Source organism: Numida meleagris, chromosome 1 (assembly GCF_002078875.1).
Source record: "Numida meleagris isolate 19003 breed g44 Domestic line chromosome 1, NumMel1.0, whole genome shotgun sequence".
NCBI lineage: Eukaryota > Metazoa > Chordata > Aves > Galliformes > Numididae > Numida > Numida meleagris.
This window is the reverse complement of record NC_034409.1, coordinates 167,943,340-167,965,096: the sequence shown is the minus strand read 5'-3', so window position 1 is coordinate 167,965,096 and position 21,757 is coordinate 167,943,340. Positions and strand designations below refer to the sequence as shown.

At 36.8% G+C, this 21,757-nt stretch overlaps 1 protein-coding gene across 2 annotated transcripts in view; it reads left to right on the top strand.

Annotated features, from left to right (window-relative positions):
* Nucleotides 1-21,757, top strand: part of INTS6 (integrator complex subunit 6) — a 41,744-nt gene that overhangs the window by 686 nt on the left and 19,301 nt on the right. For both annotated transcript variants that reach the window (XM_021376734.1, XM_021376726.1), the window contains exons 2-4: nt 30-107; nt 748-897; nt 18,466-18,555. In XM_021376734.1, coding sequence (XP_021232409.1) covers nt 30-107; nt 748-897; nt 18,466-18,555 — 318 coding nt within the window. The remainder of the gene's footprint in view (nt 1-29; nt 108-747; nt 898-18,465; nt 18,556-21,757) is intronic.

Genomic DNA, 21,757 nt, shown 5'->3' with positions numbered 1-21,757 from the left:
TCACCCTCCGCTTTGTCCCCGCGCCGCAGCTCCGAGCCCGGGACCCGGCCAGCAGGGGAGACAGGTACATGCTGGTCACTTTCGAGGAGCCTCCCTACGCCATCAAGGTAACCCCGCTCCCCCCTCCCTCCCCGCCGCCCCCCGGCCCTCCTTCCTGCCCCGCCGCGCCGCCCCCTCGGCCGGGCCGGGCCGCGCGGCGCCGCGCACGCACGGGCTCGGGCAGCGGCGGCGGCGCTGACATCAACATGGCCGACATTTTTTTTTTTTTTTATATCCCCCGTGTGGTGTGTGTGAGCGGCAGTGAACTGTGGGGGAGGCGTGCTCAAGTTGGGAGAAGTGACAGCAACTCCGAGGAGAGTTCGGCGGGGAAGGGGCGGGCGAGGGGAGCCCTCCGGAACGGGGGCTGCGGGACGCTGGGGGTGAGCCCGCTGGGGATCGCCTCGCGGGGGTCGAGAGCTCCCGTCCGCCGAGGGCTGTGCACAGGGGATATAGGTAGCTGTGAGGTTCGTGCGTGTGTGGCTTCGCAGAAACCCGTCCCTTGGAACAAATAATTCGATGAACACAGCATTAAGATCTTGAAAGTCTGTCTTTTCAGGCTTTACGAAATGATACTGAATGCTGGTGACTTCTGAGATGTTCTCTTAGCGTTTAAGGGAGACGCTCTAACCAACAGAAAAGCCCAATCCCATAGGAGGCTCCGTCCCAAGCTCGTCCCACCAATAAGCCTTCTCGCGTTTCTCTTTTCAGGCTGGCTGGAAGGAAAACCATGCGACGTTCATGAATGAACTGAAAAACCTTCAGGCCGAAGGACTTACAACTCTTGGCCAGTCCCTAAGAACAGCTTTTGATTTATTAAACTTAAATAGATTAGTAACTGGCATAGACAACTATGGGCAGGTAGGTTGACTGGTAATACGTGGAAAAATCATAAAACACAAGCTTCCCAGAGGCACCAATTAACTAGTTGCCAATGTGGTGTTTTCCTGAAGTACTCAATACAGGGGCTTCATTAAAAGCAAGCAGAGCTCAGACAATTTGAAGAAGCGTAGGTACTGACTGTGGTTCTGTACCCAACTATTACTTAGTATTTTCCTCAGTTACTCTGTTTTTTAAACTATGATGTAGTCTCCAAGTTGACCTTCTCAGTTAAACTTCGGAGGTTTTTTGTGACAAATTCCAGAACCTTAACTGATGAGCCTGGTGAAGTCTTGAAAACTTTGATTGCTGTATACAGTACTGTATGATCAGTTAAGTACAATCTGGGAGATGAGCTCTTTTTCTGACAGCACCGAAGCGCCTAAAGTACGAGGCTGAGCACATCGTTTTCAAACCTTTACTTTCTGATGATTTTACTTCAGCTTTTCTCTGAATACCTTTATTTTCATATTCCTGTTTATGTCAGAACCTTAAGAAGCTCTGCTTTTCTGATGCTTGTATTGCAGCTGGCCCTTTAAAGCAGGACTACTTCTGAGAAGGGCCAGTGTTCCCTCATTCAGTAGTGTGGCTTGCTGCAAAACAGTAACTCTAGGTTAAATATGCACTTTAAGAAGTGTACCCAGTTCTTCCTGGCGCTGAATCAAGCCCTGGATTTGTTTTGCGTAAAAGATGTTACTAGTGCTGGGCAAAGTATATCCTGTATTTTTCACGTGGGACGTACTAATGTGGATCTCCTCTTTTCATTTGTTATTCTCGTGTAGTGCTTCATCTGCTCTCAGAGGATTAGTTACTGTTCTTGGTATTTAACATGGGAATGTGGCAGTGAAAATTAAGTCCCCTTTCTCTCCCTCCCTTTTCCAGTCTGAGTGCAGTTTATGATAACACGCCATGTTTGTTTGGGAAGGAGCTCTCTCTCTCATGTTGCACTGTATGGCTTTGCCACTAGGTGACTAAGTGAGTCTAAACATTTTTAAAATGCCAGTTTGGTGATGAAACTTAAAAAAAAAAAAAAAAGCGCTAGTTCCACACATGGCTATTTTTTTGTCCATTACCATCTGCTGTCCTCTTCTGTGCTAATCCTTCCCATTTTCTGCCATTTTTCTTAGTTACATTAGCTATATGAAGCTTTTTGGAACATCTACCATAGTAGACACAGACATGAAATACATGTTCTTTACCACTGCAATTGATAATGAAGAAATACATGAAACCCATGTCATATAATTTGCACTGAGTGAACCATCTATGCTCAAGTACTTAGCCAACTGGGTAATTGAGTGGTCGTGACTATTTTGGCTAGTTAGTAGTTCTCATAATTGCAGGTTGTTGCTCCTTTGTGGAGCAGTAACTTTGTCTAGTCTGTTTTGGTTGGAGGTCTTTCTCTGTGCTTGAACTCACTGTGGTTAGGCATGCTATTTGCTCTGTTCCATGCATGGGGCAGACTGTTGAAGAGGTGTCCAAATGCACAGTCAAGTGACTGAGTAGAACTTTGACTTAGCGGCTGCAAAAATAGATGGATATATTACGAGTGCCAGATCATCTGCTGCTGAAGTGTTTGGTTCCCGTTCTGGCTCTACTAATCAAAGTAGCAGGTTTTCATAAATTAAATTCTGTAGCTCTCAGCTGGTCTGTCGGCACTCCCAGGATAAGATGCAGGCCTGCTCACATGCCTCGAGTTCACATTGGCCTTTGAGCAATAGGTCGTGTTATCCATCAGACTTCTTACTGTTGAAGTCTACTACCTAAATGGCTTAAGATAAATCTGTATCTAAACGTACATGGTAAGAGAAGCTTTAAGAGAAGCTTACAAAGTCAGGATAATAAAAAATGACCAAAATTCTCAGTGACATTTGAAATATTTTTTAAGTCAGATTCACTTTTTTATTTGTCAATTAAAAATATTAAGATCATGGAATATTTGAACATTTTACTTACATAAAGTTAAATGTTTGGAGAGTGATTATCTTAGAGTGGAGGAGCAGATAATTTTAGAGAAATGCAACATTTAGATTATTTTGAGTGTGATTCTACGTGAAGTAATAAGTCCAAACATCAGTTGAGCTTTTCTCTGAAAAAAAATCTCACTTAACATCTTTTCACTGTCATGCTTGGTTTTTGGCTGTATGGACAAGCTTCTCAGATACTTGCGAAGATACGCTTGTTTCACATGTATGAGTTGTAAAACAGATCCTTACACACAAAAATGACAAGGCACATTATGAACTCAGCGGAGTTGTTTGGTTAAGTCATCCAGCAGCATGATGTCTTGTCTCCCTGCTAACTTTGAACTGTTTGTTTAAATGGCAGTGTGACTCACTATGCTTGATTTCTTTCTAAGTAGACCAGAGTGCTCCATCAGCTGACTTCCTGAACAAGAGTGATGACTGGTCATTCTGAAATTGAGGAAAATCTCCTTCATACTTTCTTGGAAAATTAATGTTTATAGTTTAATGAGTATTTACCATTATTACTTTTTCAGTAAATAAGTACTGATTCAGTTGCTCACGATGTTTGAGTGTACAGCTTCATTAGCTGATAATAATATCTTGTGTTCAGATCTTAAAGGGACAGCATAATTAGCTTATCAAGAATCTGGAAGATACCTTTAAAAGCTGTTTCTGATATTAATGCTGTAGTATGTTTTTATAAACCCTTTGTCTTACCTGGGGGTTTTCCTGTAGATCAGATTTTTGAAGGCTTCTGTCAACAGCGCGCACGCACACACACATACACACAAATATATACAAGGAGGCAGTAAAACAGACAAAAGGAAAATAATCTGACATTCTTAACAGTCACCTTATCAGGATTTTGAAAGTGTGTATTTTCAGGTGAGTATTCGTTTAATTTTTGCAGAACTTGCAGACTGATGATTATATTGCTTTAGTCCAGTAATAATTTCTTGCACATACTATGTTTTGTCCTCATTATAATAGCAAAAGAATGAACCTTAAATAAGGTGTCAGCTTTTTGCTAAAAATAATGATCCTCTTCACCTCCTGCATTGTTGTAGAAAGCTTAGGAAAAATTCACAGGATTTTGATACATTTAGGAAGAAAGCAATTTAAACATACACAATTCAGTAGGCTGACTGTCATATCACACAAAGCATAGTACTTTGTTAGCCCAGTTTTAGCTAATTGACTTCCCTTTGCCGGATTTTCCCCAGTTCAGTTTCCCCATTGTTCTGGGTATTCAAATACTGAACCTATTGCTAGCAGATTTTCCATCCTTTTGGAATACACTCCTAAATCTTACTACTCTGACTTGTTCAGCAGTACAAGTTGTAAGTTCAGCAGCGTTGTTACTATTTAACTGGGTATTTTTGAGTGAGACAAACATGAAGCTTGTTAGAGGTTATGGAAGGGTTAAATACTGGTGATGTGTTTCTGGAATTATTCTTTCTGTGGAAACAGAAAACACAAATGTATCGATTATATAACACAGCAAAATGTAAACTAGTGGCTGAATTGAACCAGCTGTTTACTTCAGTTGTTCGCAGTCTATAGTGAAGTTTCTAAGAATGAGCAATAAAACTAAGGTAGGTAAAATGCATCACTGGTATTTTGAAAGTTGCATGCAAAGAACCAACAGAACATTACTAAGAATGAATCTGGATGTTTGAAATTGCTAAAGCTCTGGTTATCTGAAGCCCCATGTTTCACTTTTTCTGTTGTTTGCTTAATGAAGGTCTCTTGCTATTTTTTCAGTATTACATCAAATGAGGCGTGAGAGGATAAAATGCACTTATGGATTTTCAAAGTCATTGTGTTGATATATTTTTTCCTATTTTTCTATTTTCCTATTTTTTCTATTCTACTATTTTTTCTACTTCTACTAGCAATTCCAGTATTGCTAGTAGAAACAGCTGTTTTTGATAGAAGTTTTTAATGAGCTTGTTATCTCATTAAAGTAACTTACATATATCTTCAGCAACATAATTATTGATAAGGACAAACTGGCTTAGAGATGTGTTTCACATGTTAAACATGCTGTAACAAAAGCACGTGGTAACATAGTTGTTTTGAAACAAAAAGGCCAACAATAAGTAGATTTGAAACATATTTTTTATTCCCACTGATGGGAAACGTGCACTCCCTATTTAAAAAAAATGGAAGTACTTTTTTGGTGACTTTAACAGTTTCTGCCCAGTTTTAGTGAGAGCTTTTTTTTTTCTACACTATATTTCATATACATGGAGAAGTGTAAGTAAGACATTTTGAAACTAACTGCAATCCAAGTGGAAGTTAATTGTTTATGGGTATTTGAGAATTTAGAAATATGGTAAGGATTAGAAACACCCATTTCTGACTTGTAAGTTGAAAGGTGCCCTACATTCAATGTTTTTTCTATTTTTTTTTCCAAAGGTTTTATTCATACAATGCATGAACAACAAACAATCTAACCTTAAGTTAGTTGCTACTCTGCATTTCTCTGAATGTGTGATTAGACCCATTTGTAGTTAGAGTAGCACTAGTGCTGATGTGTTCACACAGTAAAGCTGTGGTCTTCAGAGACACATTTGGCCATAATAGCTTAAATATGATTATATTCCCAGTACATGTAGGAAGCATGTAGGAGATCAGTTCTAATTGTGCTTGTAGGTACCCTTCAGTTTTTAAGTCACACACTGTAGACTATATGTTTATTGTACATCTGTGCCTAAAATATGCTGAGCTTAAAAAAAAAGCATGAAACACCCATATGAAATATTGTCCCTGGTATTTACATATGTTATGCTTTTGCAGTGAGATGTTCTGTTGAGCAGTTTTATTTTCTGATTTTTTTTTTGAGGATTGTTACTGGAATTCCTTGCTTCCAAAAGTCAAAATCCATCAAGCGTGCCTTTTGTCTTGGCATTTTGGGGTCATAAACACTGCACTGGAATGGCCTTTGTTGAACGTGCATCCAAATTTGGAACTGAAGTTTAGATTAACATTTCCTGCTTTGTCATGCTTACATGGTTACACAGCACTTTGCTTTTCGTGTTGTTGAAGGCAGAGCTTTGCACTCTTGGTGGAGATCCCTCATTCTCTTTTACCTTTCCCAACAAAAATAAAGGGGGGAATTTCAGAGAACAGAAAACAACATAACAAACTTAAATATAATAATGGCAGAAGTACATAAGAAAGAAAATGACTATAAATTATCATTTAGAGTAGAAATGGCCTTAGCATAAATCCAAATGCCTGTTATGCCAAAGACGTGTCAAGTGCTGGTGAAAATCATTCTTTCTCACCTCCTATGTGATGAAGTTAAGCACAATTTCCTAATTATACTTCTTAGGCTGTAATTTACAAGCCTGTCATCGAGGCTGCTCTTAAAATGATTCTAATTTGTAGGTAGTTTTGTTTTATAGTATTTTCTAGTGGGCACTGCAGCATCTTTTTCCACTTGCCAGGTGGAACCGTGTTCTTTTCAGCCTTCCCAGACTAACAAAGTTCACTGAGTCTCCAGAGTAATAATCACATCAGACTTATGTGTTAAAAATCACTCGTCAAGTTTTAATCCAGTATGTTTTTAGGGAAGAATTAAAAGTTAAAGCAAGCTTACACAAAATACTGTGCTCTTCCTGGTTAAAATGATCTCATCCATCTCTTTCATTAACAGGAAGATTGAGATACTTCCTCATGTTCTGAATATCAAATATGCTTTGGCTGCTTTGATTCTTTAAGTGCTTGATATTTCAGTAAATTGGATTTGGAAGGGTCAGTGCTGTAATGTGTCAGCAGTGACTTTGATTTTTAGGGATCAGGTGGGGGCAGGCTGCCAGCACTTCAGCAGTTGCTGTAGGTGTCTGTCTCAGGCTGGTACTTGGCCTCCCTAGCAAGTCAGCAGAGCACAGTTTAGAGTTCCAATATGCTGTCTCCTGCCTTTTTATCTTGAACCTTGTGTCTGCCACAGTTCATCGTAGACTCCCTGGGTATACTACCTTTCTTATTTAGGTGCTTAAAGGTATGTCCTTTAGCTGAAGTATTCTTGTCTTTATATTTGTGCTTCACTGGAGCCAGCTGTCAGGGATGGGAAGCAAATACTCACAGGTGCAAAGCCAGAGATTGGTCATTTTATAAAGCCCAAAGTATTTTTTCCCCCAATGTCTATGGCTGTATTCTCTTTAAGTTTTTCTGTTTTCTTACTGAGTAGTTGGACAGCCCATACCTCTGAAGTCTGAAGGGAAGAGCTGTTATTTGTTATGTCCCTGACTTTATTTGACTGAGGCTCAGTTGGAACTAATTGTGTTGCTGGGGAGCCCTGCTTGCAGTTGCTTTTTTTCTTTTTGTAGTGTATTTGTGCCTGTAACAGCACAGTGAGTCTTTTGATTCCCAGAATATTTCCATATTTGCATCTACCAGTTGGAGAACATATTAATGTTTGCTCTTGATGTTGCGATTTTTAGCATCATACTGTGTGGCCCTTTAATCAAGTTGTTTTCAGCTGTTTGTGCAACAGATTGGAATTTCATAAAACTTGTGAGCATTAGCATCTGGCTAATACATAACTCCATCAGGTATGCAGTTTGCATTGTGTGATTATGGCGCTAATTTTCATTGTCCTAAGCGTATCCCAGTCTCGTTTCAAGAAAAGCTACTACATCAGATAGGAAATGGTTTGTTTTATTTATGAAGTATTTTCTATGTGTGAATGTGTTGATACTAGTCTAATTCCAAATACTGACAGCAAATAGGATTTCAGGTGTTTATTATTGTTTGTATACTTTACCTTAAAAATTAAGAAGGAATGTGTGTAATCCTTCTTGTACTGTAAAGCTGACTCCTAATGGACTAGATTTTTCAAAAACATATGGGTAATTTCTGTCTTAAAATAATGAGAACTCAAAAATGTTATTGAAGCACCTGTTTTTTTTCTAGAGGTAGTGCCTCTGCCTCAGTTAATTGATTTGCCCTAGCTTGCATAAATCTGCAGTCCACTGTAGATTTAAGCCTACGTTTTTCCAGTGGAGAAACTGGGTTAGTGCCTACAGCTGAATTAAGATAGGTAATATTTAAATTATAGTATATATACACACATAAACAAAAAATATAAAGTTTTTTATTTTAAGATGGCAAATGAACTTCAGTCTGGAAACATGAATGAGTATGACTAAGAAACTGAATGGATAAGGCTTCTGTTTGAATCAGAGGACAAAGGTTTTGTCAAAAGCCGATCCTACTCTAAAATGTGGGCCTGGCAGCATTGGTAACTAGAATAGCAGATAAGTATTGGTTATGTCTAGTGTTGTTCCATGGCTTTAAGCTTGGGAGTTTTGTACAAAACTGATCTAGCAGGAGCAGATGAGTTCTCTAGTATGCAGTTCTGACAGTTATTCAAGGACATAAATATTGAAAATCATGTTTTGTGTCCAGTTGTTGATTCATGCAGTAAACTTTTGCCTGAACAGTCATATTTGGTGTCTGTCCAGTATTCACTCCCATTCCCTTTAATTCATGAATTTTTTCAATCTGCATGTATCTACTCCTGCTTGTGGAGAACAGGGTGTTAATCTGATTTCATCCAGTAACAGTGCTTCAGGATAAATGATCTGAATATACTATGCATTTTGTCAATGTCTCCTTGAGACAAAAAGCTACATTGGACAAATCCAGAATATTTGTCACTGGAATCAATTTAAGGTGCTGACATTGTTGCTTTAGTTGAAGATAGCCATTTCTCATATTCTGCGTTCATCTTTCCTTCACCAAATACTCCACCCTGGGACTTTAAATCCCAGAATACTCACTTCATTGCGTGCCTTGTTGTAAGTGCTGCCCATCCTAGCTGTCTGCTCTGCTCCGCTCCTGAACTTAGTTAGGCCAAACTTGAAGCAAGTTGTGACTGTGACTTCGTGTAGTAGATTAAACTAAACCAGTGATTGATTCAGTTACCTTAATAAGCTGAACTGTGAACTGAAGTGGTTCAGAATCAATTTTTTAACAGCCAGGTTGTTCCTGCTGTAGTGATGATAAACTCCAAGAGGGAATCGTTGGGAACTGCTGGGGCAGCAATCATTCAGCAGAATCATCCTGTATTCATGAGTCAGTACTCTACCTTCAGTCAGCTTGTGAGTTGATAACCTACCAAAAGGTAGAGGGAATTTTGCATATATCTCTTTGGCTTTTCCACTGCAGTTATTTGATGTTTCCTTACTCAGTAGGCTGGTAATCGTGAAATTTGTTACTCCAGTACATGGAGGACAGAGGCCTGTCTGAGCACTGTGAATTCCATTGACTGAGCCAGGACTAGCTATGTAAAGTCATTGCTGTGAAGCAGGAAGACTGCAGTAATTAGGGACTTGATCCAAAACCTGACAAGGTCAATTATTTTTGGAATAAAAGATTCAGAAATATTTTTAGAAAATATGACTAAAAATGATCTTCAAACCCAGATTCTTTGGGGTTGGCTTTAAAGATCAAGTCATGTTTGGCATGGACAGTTGTATCAGCCACTTTTTAAAAGTATGTAAAAGCTCAAATATAAGCTATTCTTCAGCAGCTTGCATTTACTATATTTAGCCAAGTAACTTTGGAAACCACTGGGACCTGTTGGCTGATTTATCCAACTTCAGGGTGATTCCAGTAGCAATTCATTTACACATCTATAACTGATTAGGTGCATCTTGGTTTTTTTTCTGAAGTAACAGTTCCCATTACCTTAAAAATAAGGTACAGTATATACACTTGGTTGTTCTCCTGCTTGTATATTTCTATTTCATGCAGAATTAGTTCTTTCATTTGGGGGATTTTCATAGATCTGTTAGTTTGGTGCTAACATGTTTAAAATATTAGTAGCTTTTCTTTTTGTTGTTCTCAGTTTTGTTGCTGTTCCTCACTATATTTGTTGGAGTTAACTGTGTATGAAGAACATCATGTAGTTCTTGGTTCTTTTGAGAATGTCATGTTAAATTACCTGTCATAAATTGTGAAAGATTCAAGGACTTAATTGTTTTTGAAACTTATCAAGGACCTAATCTAAATTGGAGCACTTACAAGTTAATCAAGAAGTTATCACTTACATAATATATTATTTAGAACTCAATTAAATTTATTCTTAGATAAAAGAAACAGGACAAACTTTTATAATGAAGTGGTGTTTTTGAGACTGATTTACAAATGTTTGGAAGTATGTGATTTATGAACTTAGAATATCAGTGAATCTTGGGATTTCTGGTCTGCTGTCCTAGTAAATCCTACTGTGTATTCATTATTTTTGTATTATTCAGTACCAAGTCTATAAAAATGCTTCCTTGACAAATCTCCCTTCTGTTTTCATATGTGCTCTACTCACTGTGGAGGCTTTATATTCCAGAATAATCATCTTTTGCGTGGAGTATCCTTTTTAGGCTGTTTCCAGTGGCTTTTTTTTGTGTTTCTTACTGTTAATCTTGGTTTTGTTCTTGGGACAAACTTTTAGAGTAGTGTTCCAAAATGATTGAATGTGCATAATTAAGTAGTCTTTTATGCATTGGTCTTCACTAGATTCAGTGATAGACTTGGGAACCCAGAATCTACAGAGTTATGAACATTGTAAAAATGATACTATAATGGCAGAATAATTTTATTGCACGTTTCAAAACTGATATACAATGCACTTATTGCTTACAGAACTCAGACTTGCAAGTGCAGGCAAAACAGGCAGAATACTTGTATTTAAAGATGTATCATACATTAAACATTTGTGATTTTTTTTTTGACAAAGAGTTTGATATCTCATTTCTTATGTAATTCAGTAGTTTTGTCCCTGTAACATATTTAAGTAATATCTGATAGGATCTCTGAATTTTGCTGTAGGGCTTACAGGCTGGGCAGAAAAGGTATAGGAATATATTTGCAACTTCAAGATTATTTTAAGATATATTCAAGAATACTCTGGTGCAAATTACCTTTTCATCCTATGTATATTTTACTAAATACCTTAAATCTGCTTTTCTTAAGTGGAACTGCATAACTTGTTTAAGAATGCTCCCTTCATTCCTATATTCTGCAGCTGCTGTGCTAATAAGTGTAATTTCTGCCTTGGCTTAGGAAAAAGTTACACTTGTGTTCTCCTTTGATAAACTTTTTGCTAATTGTTTTGTTTAACCTGCAACTCATTTTTTTTCCAGTCACCTGAAATACAGGAAACTTGGGTTATATCACATAATCAATGTCCTGCATGTGCAAAGATCATTTAATTTACTGTTTATCTATAGTGCCAGTAAGAGATGAAGCAAAGCCCATGCAACTACTTTGTAATCCTTTGCAAGCATTCCATTTATGAAACTGGTTACTGCATGCCTTGGACATCGGAAGAGTAACTCTAGGTGTTTGTAACAGTTAGCTAAAGAAGAGTTGTCTAGATTATTTTGCGTATAATATCTTCCCTGTAGTTGATAGAGAAGGATAGCTGTATGTTGCTGAATTCAGGTTTTGAAATCTCTCACATCACAGAGGAAAGCTCTTCTGTGGCATCCATTCTTACTGCAAAATCATTGGCATCAATATACTGACATTCGGAGTGTGAATGAGTGCAGGATAAAATGTGACTGCTTGAACATCATTTTCTTTTTTCTTGAGAGAAAAGATGATGAGTTAATGGAAGCATGAGTTACAGTCTTGATAAGTTCTAGGAAACTGATTCTTAAAGTTGTTTTTAAGGTTTTCTCCAGAAGATAAAATAGTTCTTCCTATCTGTTGTCTTCAGAATAAAAGTGGGCAGGAGGAATATAATTGAATATTGTGACTGAGGCTTCTAAAGGATGGACAATAGAATAAGGGCAATTGCAAAAAAAAAAGTCAGAACTGGATTAATGGTGTGTACTGTCTTTGGTGTTAGAAACCATGAGCTAACGGATTAAAATAGTTTCATTAAGAGGCTAGGATCCCAGTAAGTGACTGCTTCTTATCTCTGCTTATACAGTCATTCAGCCTTTTCTTAGGTATATGCAGTCACAGAGGAAAAAAGTATTTACCTGTTGCTATGTATATGGAGATAGTATTCATACAGAACATGCCTCTGAATTATCTCCTTGTTCCTCAATCAGTTCTTGGAAGGACAGGTTTCAGTAACTTGTGCTCCATCTGCTGGCTAGCTTTCTAATTGCAGAGTAAAAATACAAGATAACATGGGTGAGCTGCTTACTCTCTAATAGGCTATTTTGGCCAAACATCAATTTATAAATAAGCCGCTATATGGGAATAAAAGTACAATGAAAACCATGCTAGCCCTAATGCGTGGGAATCAGGAGTGGTGTTGGAAGTTGGTGTTTTCTTTATAGTGTGCATTTGTCATGGGCTCAGTCAAAACTGCTTTGGCATTCATCAAACCTCTTTCTTTCCCACATCCCTCTGTCAGGCACATTGGTGTTTTTAGCTGCTCTATGTGCATACTCTGTAAGGACTTGTTAAATTTTTTTGTGTATAGAGAAGATTGTTGTTTCTTGTAACTATTGAGGACAACAGTTTACAGTTTCTAAAACCTGCTGCTATTTATGTTTCTGATTCACTTTTACTTCAGGATGTGGAACTCTTTTTTGGGAGGGAGGAAGGTGTATTAAGGAGTTTCTCAAATGACCTCAGAGGGTGTGATTACTTCACCTGTGTTCTTCCTGAAACCTGTACTTAGGGGTGAATTAGTATTCCCAGCTGACTAGCTTCAGAAAGGCAGAGCATAAGTCCTCCCATCTTGGATACTGTAGGGATGGGGAAGATTTTGATGTTTTAATAGAGAATGGATGTCCATACTGCAGATGCTTATGTAGATTATAGAACTAGAGTTAATGGTAAGAATTCTCCCTCTGTTTTGCGTCCCTTTCAGAAAAATACTGATGGTAGTGGAATTCCTGGAATAGTGTTTTTTAGGTTATTTCATAAGATTCCAATCTGTTATTGATTCATTGTCCGTCTTTGCCATTAATCGGATATCAGTGGAGACTTCATAAGTCTTCAAACCACTTAAGTCCTGTGTACAATTTGGAATTGTTAATTTTAGCTTTCACGAAACTTTTAAGGCTTCCGAAAGTGATCTTGAAATTCATCTGCTGTACAAATATGTTATTCTAGTAGTAACAGAGTTGTTGTTCCTATTGCAAAGCTACATTGTCTACTGAATGATCAAGGGTGTCAAGAGTATATCAAAGTCTTACAGGTAGCAAAACAGATGACTTAGCAACTCTGTGTGCATGAAACCTGGCTTGTCAGAGATCTTAATCCTGTGTTGAATACCAGAAAAAGCTTCAATTTAAAGCAGTGTGGCTTCTTATCAAATAGTAGGAAAAAATTTACTAGTCTACTGAACTAGAAAGCTTATTCTGGAGTCCTGTAGTATGTATGTATATGTGCATAGTTGTAGTGTGACTACATTCATTTAAAAAATATCTTAAAGGCAAAGTAGTTTCAGTGAACAGTTTTATTGCCACTTTTAAATTCACTTAAATTCTAGTATGATGCTGAGGTGCTGGGCTGTATTTGGGACTTGGGAAATAGTTGTGTAATGTATAAAATAGCATGGAATTTATAGTTCTGCATGACTGTATTGACTGGTTCTGCAGAGATAATAGAAGGTTGTGAATGCTGACAAAATATAAGAAGGAAGTTGAACAAGATGCTGCTGTTCTTGTGTAGCTATCAGTGCAGAGCAGCTGTTAAACACCTGTCTGTTTGACTAATACTCTTCTGCCTTGAGCAATGAAAAGTCTCCAGTAACGCAGTGTTAATGTTCTAGACACTTTAATTATGCTAAAGCATAATTGATATTGCTAAGATAAAAAAGGGAGGAAAAAAGCATGATAGATAAGATCATTTATTTTGCTGAAATCCAAGCTCAGCATTTTGGTATTTAAGTTTTTACCAGTGTAGGAGTTACAGATCTTCCAACGTTATTGCTAATAATTCTACCATAATTATGTCTTTTTTAGATTTGATTTTAAACAATTGTTTTTGAACTGTGGTGGTTTGCAGATGGTCACCATCATTCATGAGAATTTTGACCTTTTAAATTCTGGAAAAAAACCCAAAAAGAATAAGGATTGAACTGAAAAGTGCACTCTTGTATTTCCTGGTCAGATTACTGAATTCTTGTTACTAACAGTTGGGGCTGTTATTTTTGAAAATAAAAATAAAAAGGATTTACTGCAAAAATGTGTAATGGATGAGCAGTAGAACTTCCATTCTTCTGTTAAACTCCATGAATTAGTATAATGGATGCATACTTTTTAGGAACTTGATCATGGTCTGAAAATGAATGCGAGAAGAATTTTCCATGAAAACTCCCTTTTTAATGATTACTAATATGTTCTTTTAAAATTAGTCTCTTCAGTTCAGTTTGCATTTTTTCAACTTCTAGCCTCTAGAATTTTCATGCTTCTTTCTAAGACACTAATCTTGTATTTTTAATAGTCGCTCCTTGTTGGTATGTCATTTTTAGTCTCTGACTTGGTGTTTTTTGTCATGTTTCTAGTTCAGCTATTTCTTACATTTTTTCAACACTTCTGACAATGAAATTAATATTTAAATGTATGCATGAGGGTAGTCTTAAGTAAATATTCTCTTACTGCTATTATAATAATATAAAATACTGTATATTTGCTCAACCACAGGTCACAGTAGTTCTAGAATTGATTTAGCTGTACAACTTGGAGAAGAAAAAAATCCATGTGCGTATTAATCGTACTGAAAGTGGTTGCTGAACTTGTCTATGAATTTGAATCTTTGGTCCTGACAGTCTTAACCAGACAGTTAGGCTTGATAATTTCACCCATTTCTGGCTCAATCTAAGGCTTCGTTTAAGAATGACATGCGAGCCAGAGTGAGCTAGCCATGTCTCTTGCTGTGACTTGTGAGAACTGAGAGGTGAGCAGCTTCATGGTGTTCACAGCTCTTTCTTTGTTTTGCATTATATGAGGACAGAAGTACTTCGTCTGGAGAAACAGCATCTAATGTAACTGGAGTTGCTTTGTGGTTTGGAACAAGCAGTCTTCAAGTGATCAGCAGTTGAAAAGTATGCATGTTGCATAACAAGTTTGTTTTTTAGGGTTTTGGATTTCTTGTTTATCCAATTTTAGTCTCCAACATTGCCCTAAAATTTATACTTGTTTTTAAATTTTGTTCTGAAATTGTATTTTTTTGTCTCATCATTGTGTATCTCTTGAAAATGCAGAGCACACCTCTTGTAGCACTTTACAGTACTTGGTGGTTAAACAGGTCAGCTGCTAAAACCTCAGGTGCTGTTTTTTCTGCATGCTTTTCCACCACTGCTGGAAGCCTTCATAAGGAAGGTTGTATTCAGAAGAGTTCGTAGTCTGATAACTCAACTAGTTGAATTAAAAAGGGGTGCCAAATGAGCAAATTGATCTCTGCGCTACAGCTAGCTGGAGACCGGGTGGGAGCTAGTAGCCACTGAATTTTCAGCTTGAAAAATACTTAGTTTTTCCGAGATACTTATCTATAAACAAACCTACTTTTTATCTTACTAAGAGTTTACAACACCTATTTAATGTAACCTGAGTAAATTGAGACTCAAATTATCACAGTTTAAATGTAACTGTTGAGTTTATAGACTCTGAAATGTTTATACCCTGTCAGTGGTTATAATTTATCTGAAAACCAGAACACGGGAACAGAAATACCATTGCTTCTGTGCTTGTTGGAATAGGCCTGTATAATGCTAGCTTGAACAGTGAGTAAGGCTCTTGTTTTTGAAGTTACTGATATTGAAGCAGAGTTGTCTTTATATTAGTTAAGAAATGGGAAACCCTGAGTTCTTGTCTTTGACTTTCTGTTGTAGGACCGCTAGATATTTTCAAGAATGTTGTATTTCTAAGATTGGAAATTCAGTGTTTTATTTTAATAATATATTTCAAAAGGAAAGGCAATCAAAAATTATTAGTTTGAAATAAAGTTCTAAAATGTTAATTTACAATCTGCTACAGTTTTCTAAAAAAAAAAAAATGCCAAAATTAAAACATCTGAGTTTTGAAAGCTTATAAATAAGAGGTTGTTCTTAGGAATGCCTGACAATACTGATTTTGTATGCCTTCACGTGGTTAAGAGAGGAATACAGCTGGAGGAATCGGTGATCTTTAAGAATTAAGGACATAGACATTTTTGGTCAAATACAGTAGGCATTTTATGTGATTTTTTTTCCTTGGTATATTCTAATTAAATTTACGTTCCTCTAGATGGAATGTAGATCTTCATTTCATGTTTCTAAATTGCATGGGGCTGTGAATTTAAGTGCAGCTAGGCAAACTCATGTGTTTAATTCACTGGTGAACTGAGTACTCTGACTTGAATTCATAAATCCTTTCTCCTAAGGATGATGTAGCTCTATTGATGAACTCAAGGTTATACAAGTAATTTCACATGTGAAGAGATGTCAAGCGGAAGCCTTCCCTTATTACTCACATAGGTATGAAGTGTTCTGTAGCAGTGCATTGCTACTGTTTCCACAGCTAACCTTCCTGTGAAAAAGGGGTAGTGTTTGGGATTAGGGCTTGGAAGATCAGTTGTTACTCTGGCTATAATTGTGTGTTGCTCTTTTTCTGCTCTAAAAATAAGTGAATTGCTTTTCTAAATAAGTTGCTATGTTAGCTGCATTCTAGACAATATCCTGATCATTATCTATCATGTGAAATTATGAAAGATTAAGGCTGAAGTCATTATACACACAATCTTCAGACTGTTTTTCTGGAGGAGGCACAGTTTTTGTTTCTTCCTTTTCATAATTCTAAGGTCCTAAATTTAAGGCTTGAATTCTGGATGGGTAAAATTAGGAGACTATAATTCGGGTACATAAAAGCACTTACATTAATGAGGAACTCTAGTTAATAGATGTTGTCAGAGACTAAATTTTCCATAATTATATTTCAAATTTGTCATGGTTTTATGATTTTTGTTATTGATAGTCCACTTCATAACATCACGCAGTGCCAGAATACTGACCTATGAGTATAACCTATAACGTTCTACATCTAAAATCTTGTATTTTTATTCACTTTTTACAATCTCGTTGTCGAGCTAGGATGAAAATATTTTTTAAATATTCCATATTCATGCAAAATATTCTTTTCCTCTAGTTAGAAACTCTTTTTCAAATAGTATTCCTATGCAACATCATTAGCTTCCTGCTGATATTTTGTAGTTGTGATGAAGTGCTAGTTGGCACAGTAACATAACTGTTCTTCATAGTTAAATGAGGCTAAAAATTCTTCAATTACTTTCAATTAAAATTAATTGTATTTTAGGAATCCTTAAGTTGTTGTAGCTACTTAAATTAGATTATGAACTGGCTTGTCTGTCGCAATAAACTGATCTTCACTGTTTAATTTCTGGTTTTGCTTAGTTTTTTTATGTAATGATGGTGTGCTATTCTAAAAGAAAATCTTACGATCTTCACTAAGCTTCAGAAAACAACAAACATTTTTTTCGTTTTTCTGTTGGCCTGAAGTAAATTGTCCATGGGAAAGGTGTTGCTGCTTAAAAGTGAACACCCCTTACCAAACGGAGTTCAAATTCAATAGAGTGATATTTCTGTTCTAAACATTCAGTATGTAAATTATTTATATATATAATGGTTTTTAAAGGTCCTTTTGTTAAAAGCTGTTAATTCTATGTCCACTATTTCAGAGTTAATTCTAAGCCTTCATGAGAGAGTTTGTTTATAAATGGAACTAGGCTGTGGGTCTGGCGTTATTATTTTCTGAAGAAAAATGAAGTGTCAAGCTTGGGCATAGAGAATAGGACCCACTAAACAAAAGCTTGTGCTGGCCCTTAAGCCATTCTGTCTTTAACCCTAGCTAGGGTATAATGTACTAACTTTTCTTGGAGTTGACACAGCTATGGATTAATTTAGGATCCTCTTATTCAGAAGGGCCTGAAGACTCCTAGCATACTGGCAGTAGAAAAAAAGGAAGCACCAACAGCAAACCAAACTTACTTTTGTTACAAATAAATTAGTTGAATGTCTTGGTTGGATCACAGAATGTCTTAGCTTGTATGTTTGTATCTTAAATAATTCATTATAGAAGGTTTATTTTTTTTTCAAGTACTCTTTCTGAAGTGTTCTTGCATGCGTGATTGAACTCCTTGGGTGAAAAAAATTGTAGCTAGTACTATTCATTTCAAAATTTTCCTTAATATGTAGAACGCTTATTAATGCTAGAATCATGATCACAAGGTGCTATGAAAATGCTTTAGTTGGTCACGCAGTAATTAAATCAAGCGTAAAATAAACTCTGCAACAGGTAGAACAGGACATATCTCTGATTTGGAGAGAAAGTTGCTCCTCTAAATAGCTGCAAGGTTGTCTAAATACTGCTGGACATGTTATTCTTGAAGCCCTCTGTTAATCGTTTTTTTGCCATATTTTGTATGTATTATTTGAGTAGAAATGTGTTGCCTCCCTTTCCGTGGCAAACTGCAAAAAGTCTGAGAAACCCATAGAACCATACATGAAAATAAACACTTGCTGTTTTGTCAGTGACTGCTTTTATGACTGAACTGAAGCTTACAAATTTGTTGCATAATTTTAAATGAAGTTACTTTTCTCTTTCCTTAGGGAAGAAACCCATTTTTTCTGGAGCCAGCAATAATTATAACAGTTACTGATGGAAGTAAATTAACTACTACAAGTGGAATACAGGAAGAGGTAAGACCTGACCTCTGTTTGCAGTGTTCTAAACATGGTTGAATACTGCTTTGAGGAGAAACTTACGATCTTACTGTAAGGTACATTCATTAATAGCTTAAACTTGCATGTTTTTTCCTTTATCTTGAGGTAATTTTATATAATGGTACTGCCAAAATCTAAATCGCTCTTATTTCTTATCACTTGTGACAGAAGCAGGTAGTGCAACTTTTGGTCTGTTTAGTAGACTCAGTTCACTATTTCTGTCAAGTGAGTTCATTTTGAATATGTTAGTGGAAGAAACTGATTTCTTTGAAGCATCTATGTCTTTAACTGATCTAAATAAATCTATATTACATATAGATTGAAGTTAATGTAGTCATTTCCCAAAGAAAATGGTTGCTAGACAGTATATGAAATAAATTGTTCACACTAGGCTCTTAAAGTGATTATAATCTGATCAGTAATGTCCTTGTAATCAAAATTAAGAGTGGAAAAATGGTATTTCAAATTAAATCTGTAGTGCAGTTTTGAAAACACCAGGCTTTAATATATTGGAGCATCTGCTCAGATATCTAGCAAACTCAGAGTCAGTAAATGCCAAGACACCAAACTATTTTAACTTAATGACTGCACTGAATTATTTCCTTAAAGATTTTAAAAGGTATAAAAAGCTGATAAGGATGGGGTTTGTGTGACTGCTTCAGTACCTATTTCATGCAGTAGAAAAACAAAAATCTGAGCTCATGCCCTTTTCAAGGATAAGGTTAACTTTCAAGTGTCTCTCTTGAAACTTAAGGGGAGTATTCAGACTTCCCCATGCGGTACGCCACATTTGAGTATACAGAGTAACTTATCAGACATCACTGTTCATTAGTTTCTTGAAATTCTACTCTGTTATATTCTATTATATTGTATTCTGATTGCACTTACAGAAGTTGCTTGTATGGAAAGCGGTATTTAAGCATTTTTGTAACGTGTTTGACTTAGAAGGAAGACACTCGAGTGACTTGTTAGTAGTCCATATAGAATTATCAAATAGACATAGCCAGTAACTGAAAGGGCATGCCTGGATCCAAGACATCAAGTAGGTTATCTTTGCAAGATTTCACTTTTATTGTTTTTTTTAGCCTTCAGAGTTATAAAGTAGAATAGCAACTTCATGTTAATAGTGATTGGTGAGCAAGTATTAACTAAAGAGAAAACAAACTTTCTACAACATGTAGTAGCACTCTTAACAGCAGAATACTATGTTGTATTTTTGAAAGATAAAACTGATCAAATACTCAGTCATGTAAATCCTTCCTTGAGGATGAGCAGCTTCTCTATTGAATGACAAAGCTGTAAAATCTGGTACTGACATCGTGGAGTGAGGGTACATGAGGGATGGTCAGTGGGATTTGCTTTACCCACTGACCATCCCTCATGTACCCTCACTGTGTAGAGGTTGAAAATTGCATGTGTTCAGCTTTCAGAAGAGAAGCTTAAGTGTGGAGGCTGTCTTACTGTCGCCTCTACTACTGAAACCAGTAGGAAAGCTGAAGGTAACTTTATCTTTCAGGTGGACCTTTGCGTTCTTATCAATGAAACTGGCTTTATTACTGTGGGAATACTGTCACTTGTCCTAGCATAAGCTGTCAAACTCTATTTCACAGCTGTGGCTGAATTCTTCAATTGTCCTTTCCCTCTGGAATTCAACACTTTGTTTCAGACTAAAGACAGAAATGGTGCAGTCTATGCAACTCTCATCAGTACCAACGCCAATTAAAAGGACTTAGAAGTCAGTGTTAGAATGATCAAGACTCTAATGAACCAGTGCTGAGATACTGAAAAGCGCCTGCACCAGTTCTATGTTCAGCATGACATGTTGAGCAGATTCTTCCTTTGATTCGCTTTTCCTCAGTTATAACTTAAGGAACTGAGGGATTCATAACTCTTTGAATACCATCATTAATTATAGATCTGATGCTATGAATTCTTCTTGGAAGTGACATTCACTTCTGTTGTGGTTCCTCAGATTTGGTCTTTGCCTTTTCCTGATCTTTCCTTTAGAAAGTGTTCAATTGCTCAAAAGGGTTTCTTATTCCTCTTTACATTACGAAATGCTATAATTTAATGGCTAGTCAATCAAATGTCATACCTCTCAAGTTTTGCAGCTTCTGGGATATCTCCCCATGTCTTCCTTCTACATGTACTCCGTTTTAGTATGAAGCATTAAACTCCCATTTGCAAGTGTGAAACTAGGTTATTGGCCCATTCATGTACTGATGCATGATTATCCAAACAGAAAGCATCAGCAGTGTTGTTTGTCTTCTGTATGTTACCATTCTTCTGATCTCCCTGCTCTAAAAGATTCTTATGCGAGGAATTGGTAATTTTGGACCCTTAATCCCAGAACCATCGGCATTATTAAATCAATCTTTTCTAGGATTTGTGTCAGATCCTGGCTGTAGTAACTGTAACAAGTGGCAAGATCTTACTTACTTTCAGCAGTAATCAAGAACTGTAAATAATAATATTTTTGAAAGTAGTTTCTCCAACTCAAGTCTGAATCTCTAATTGAACTGTGCAGTAAGTAGGTGGCATACCCCTTTCACTGCATGTTCCCATCCTTCCTCATCCAAGTTATTTCTCTTAGCAGTTGGTAGGTTTTCTGTGTTTGGCACTGAGCTCCAGAGCTCTTGAGATGAGAATACTGTGCAACTATTAGCTGAGTGTGCACTCGCTTGTAGTTAACATAGTTAGCCTTAGAAAAATCAGTCATGTCATTCAGATAGTGTCTCTGTGATCTGAAATTATTTCTTATAGAAGAACATTTTGTGGTTCTGTCTGTTTTAACTGCAAATAATTGCACAGAAAATAATGGGAAAACAATGCTGTCATTTCCTAAGGATCTGAAGTAGAGATTCTGAAGGACTCTGTCAGCTGGGCTTGAATCTTGCTGTTCTTCCTATTGTCCTCTAATGATGAAATACTGCATATGTTTGGAATGTTAGATATAGCTTAACTTTTTACGGGTACAAGAAAAGGCTTCAGGAAAAAGTAGAGTTTGTGTATGCTCTTTCAAGTAAGTCTTGAGATAAAAACAAATGTTTCCTGCTACTAAGTTGTGAGGGCACTTGTGTGTGATTCAACATACACAATGTTGAAGACCCTTGTTGGTAAACGACTTCTCTTTCTCTTGTTCATTCTATCTTTCAACAATCAGTATGAAAGACAAAGG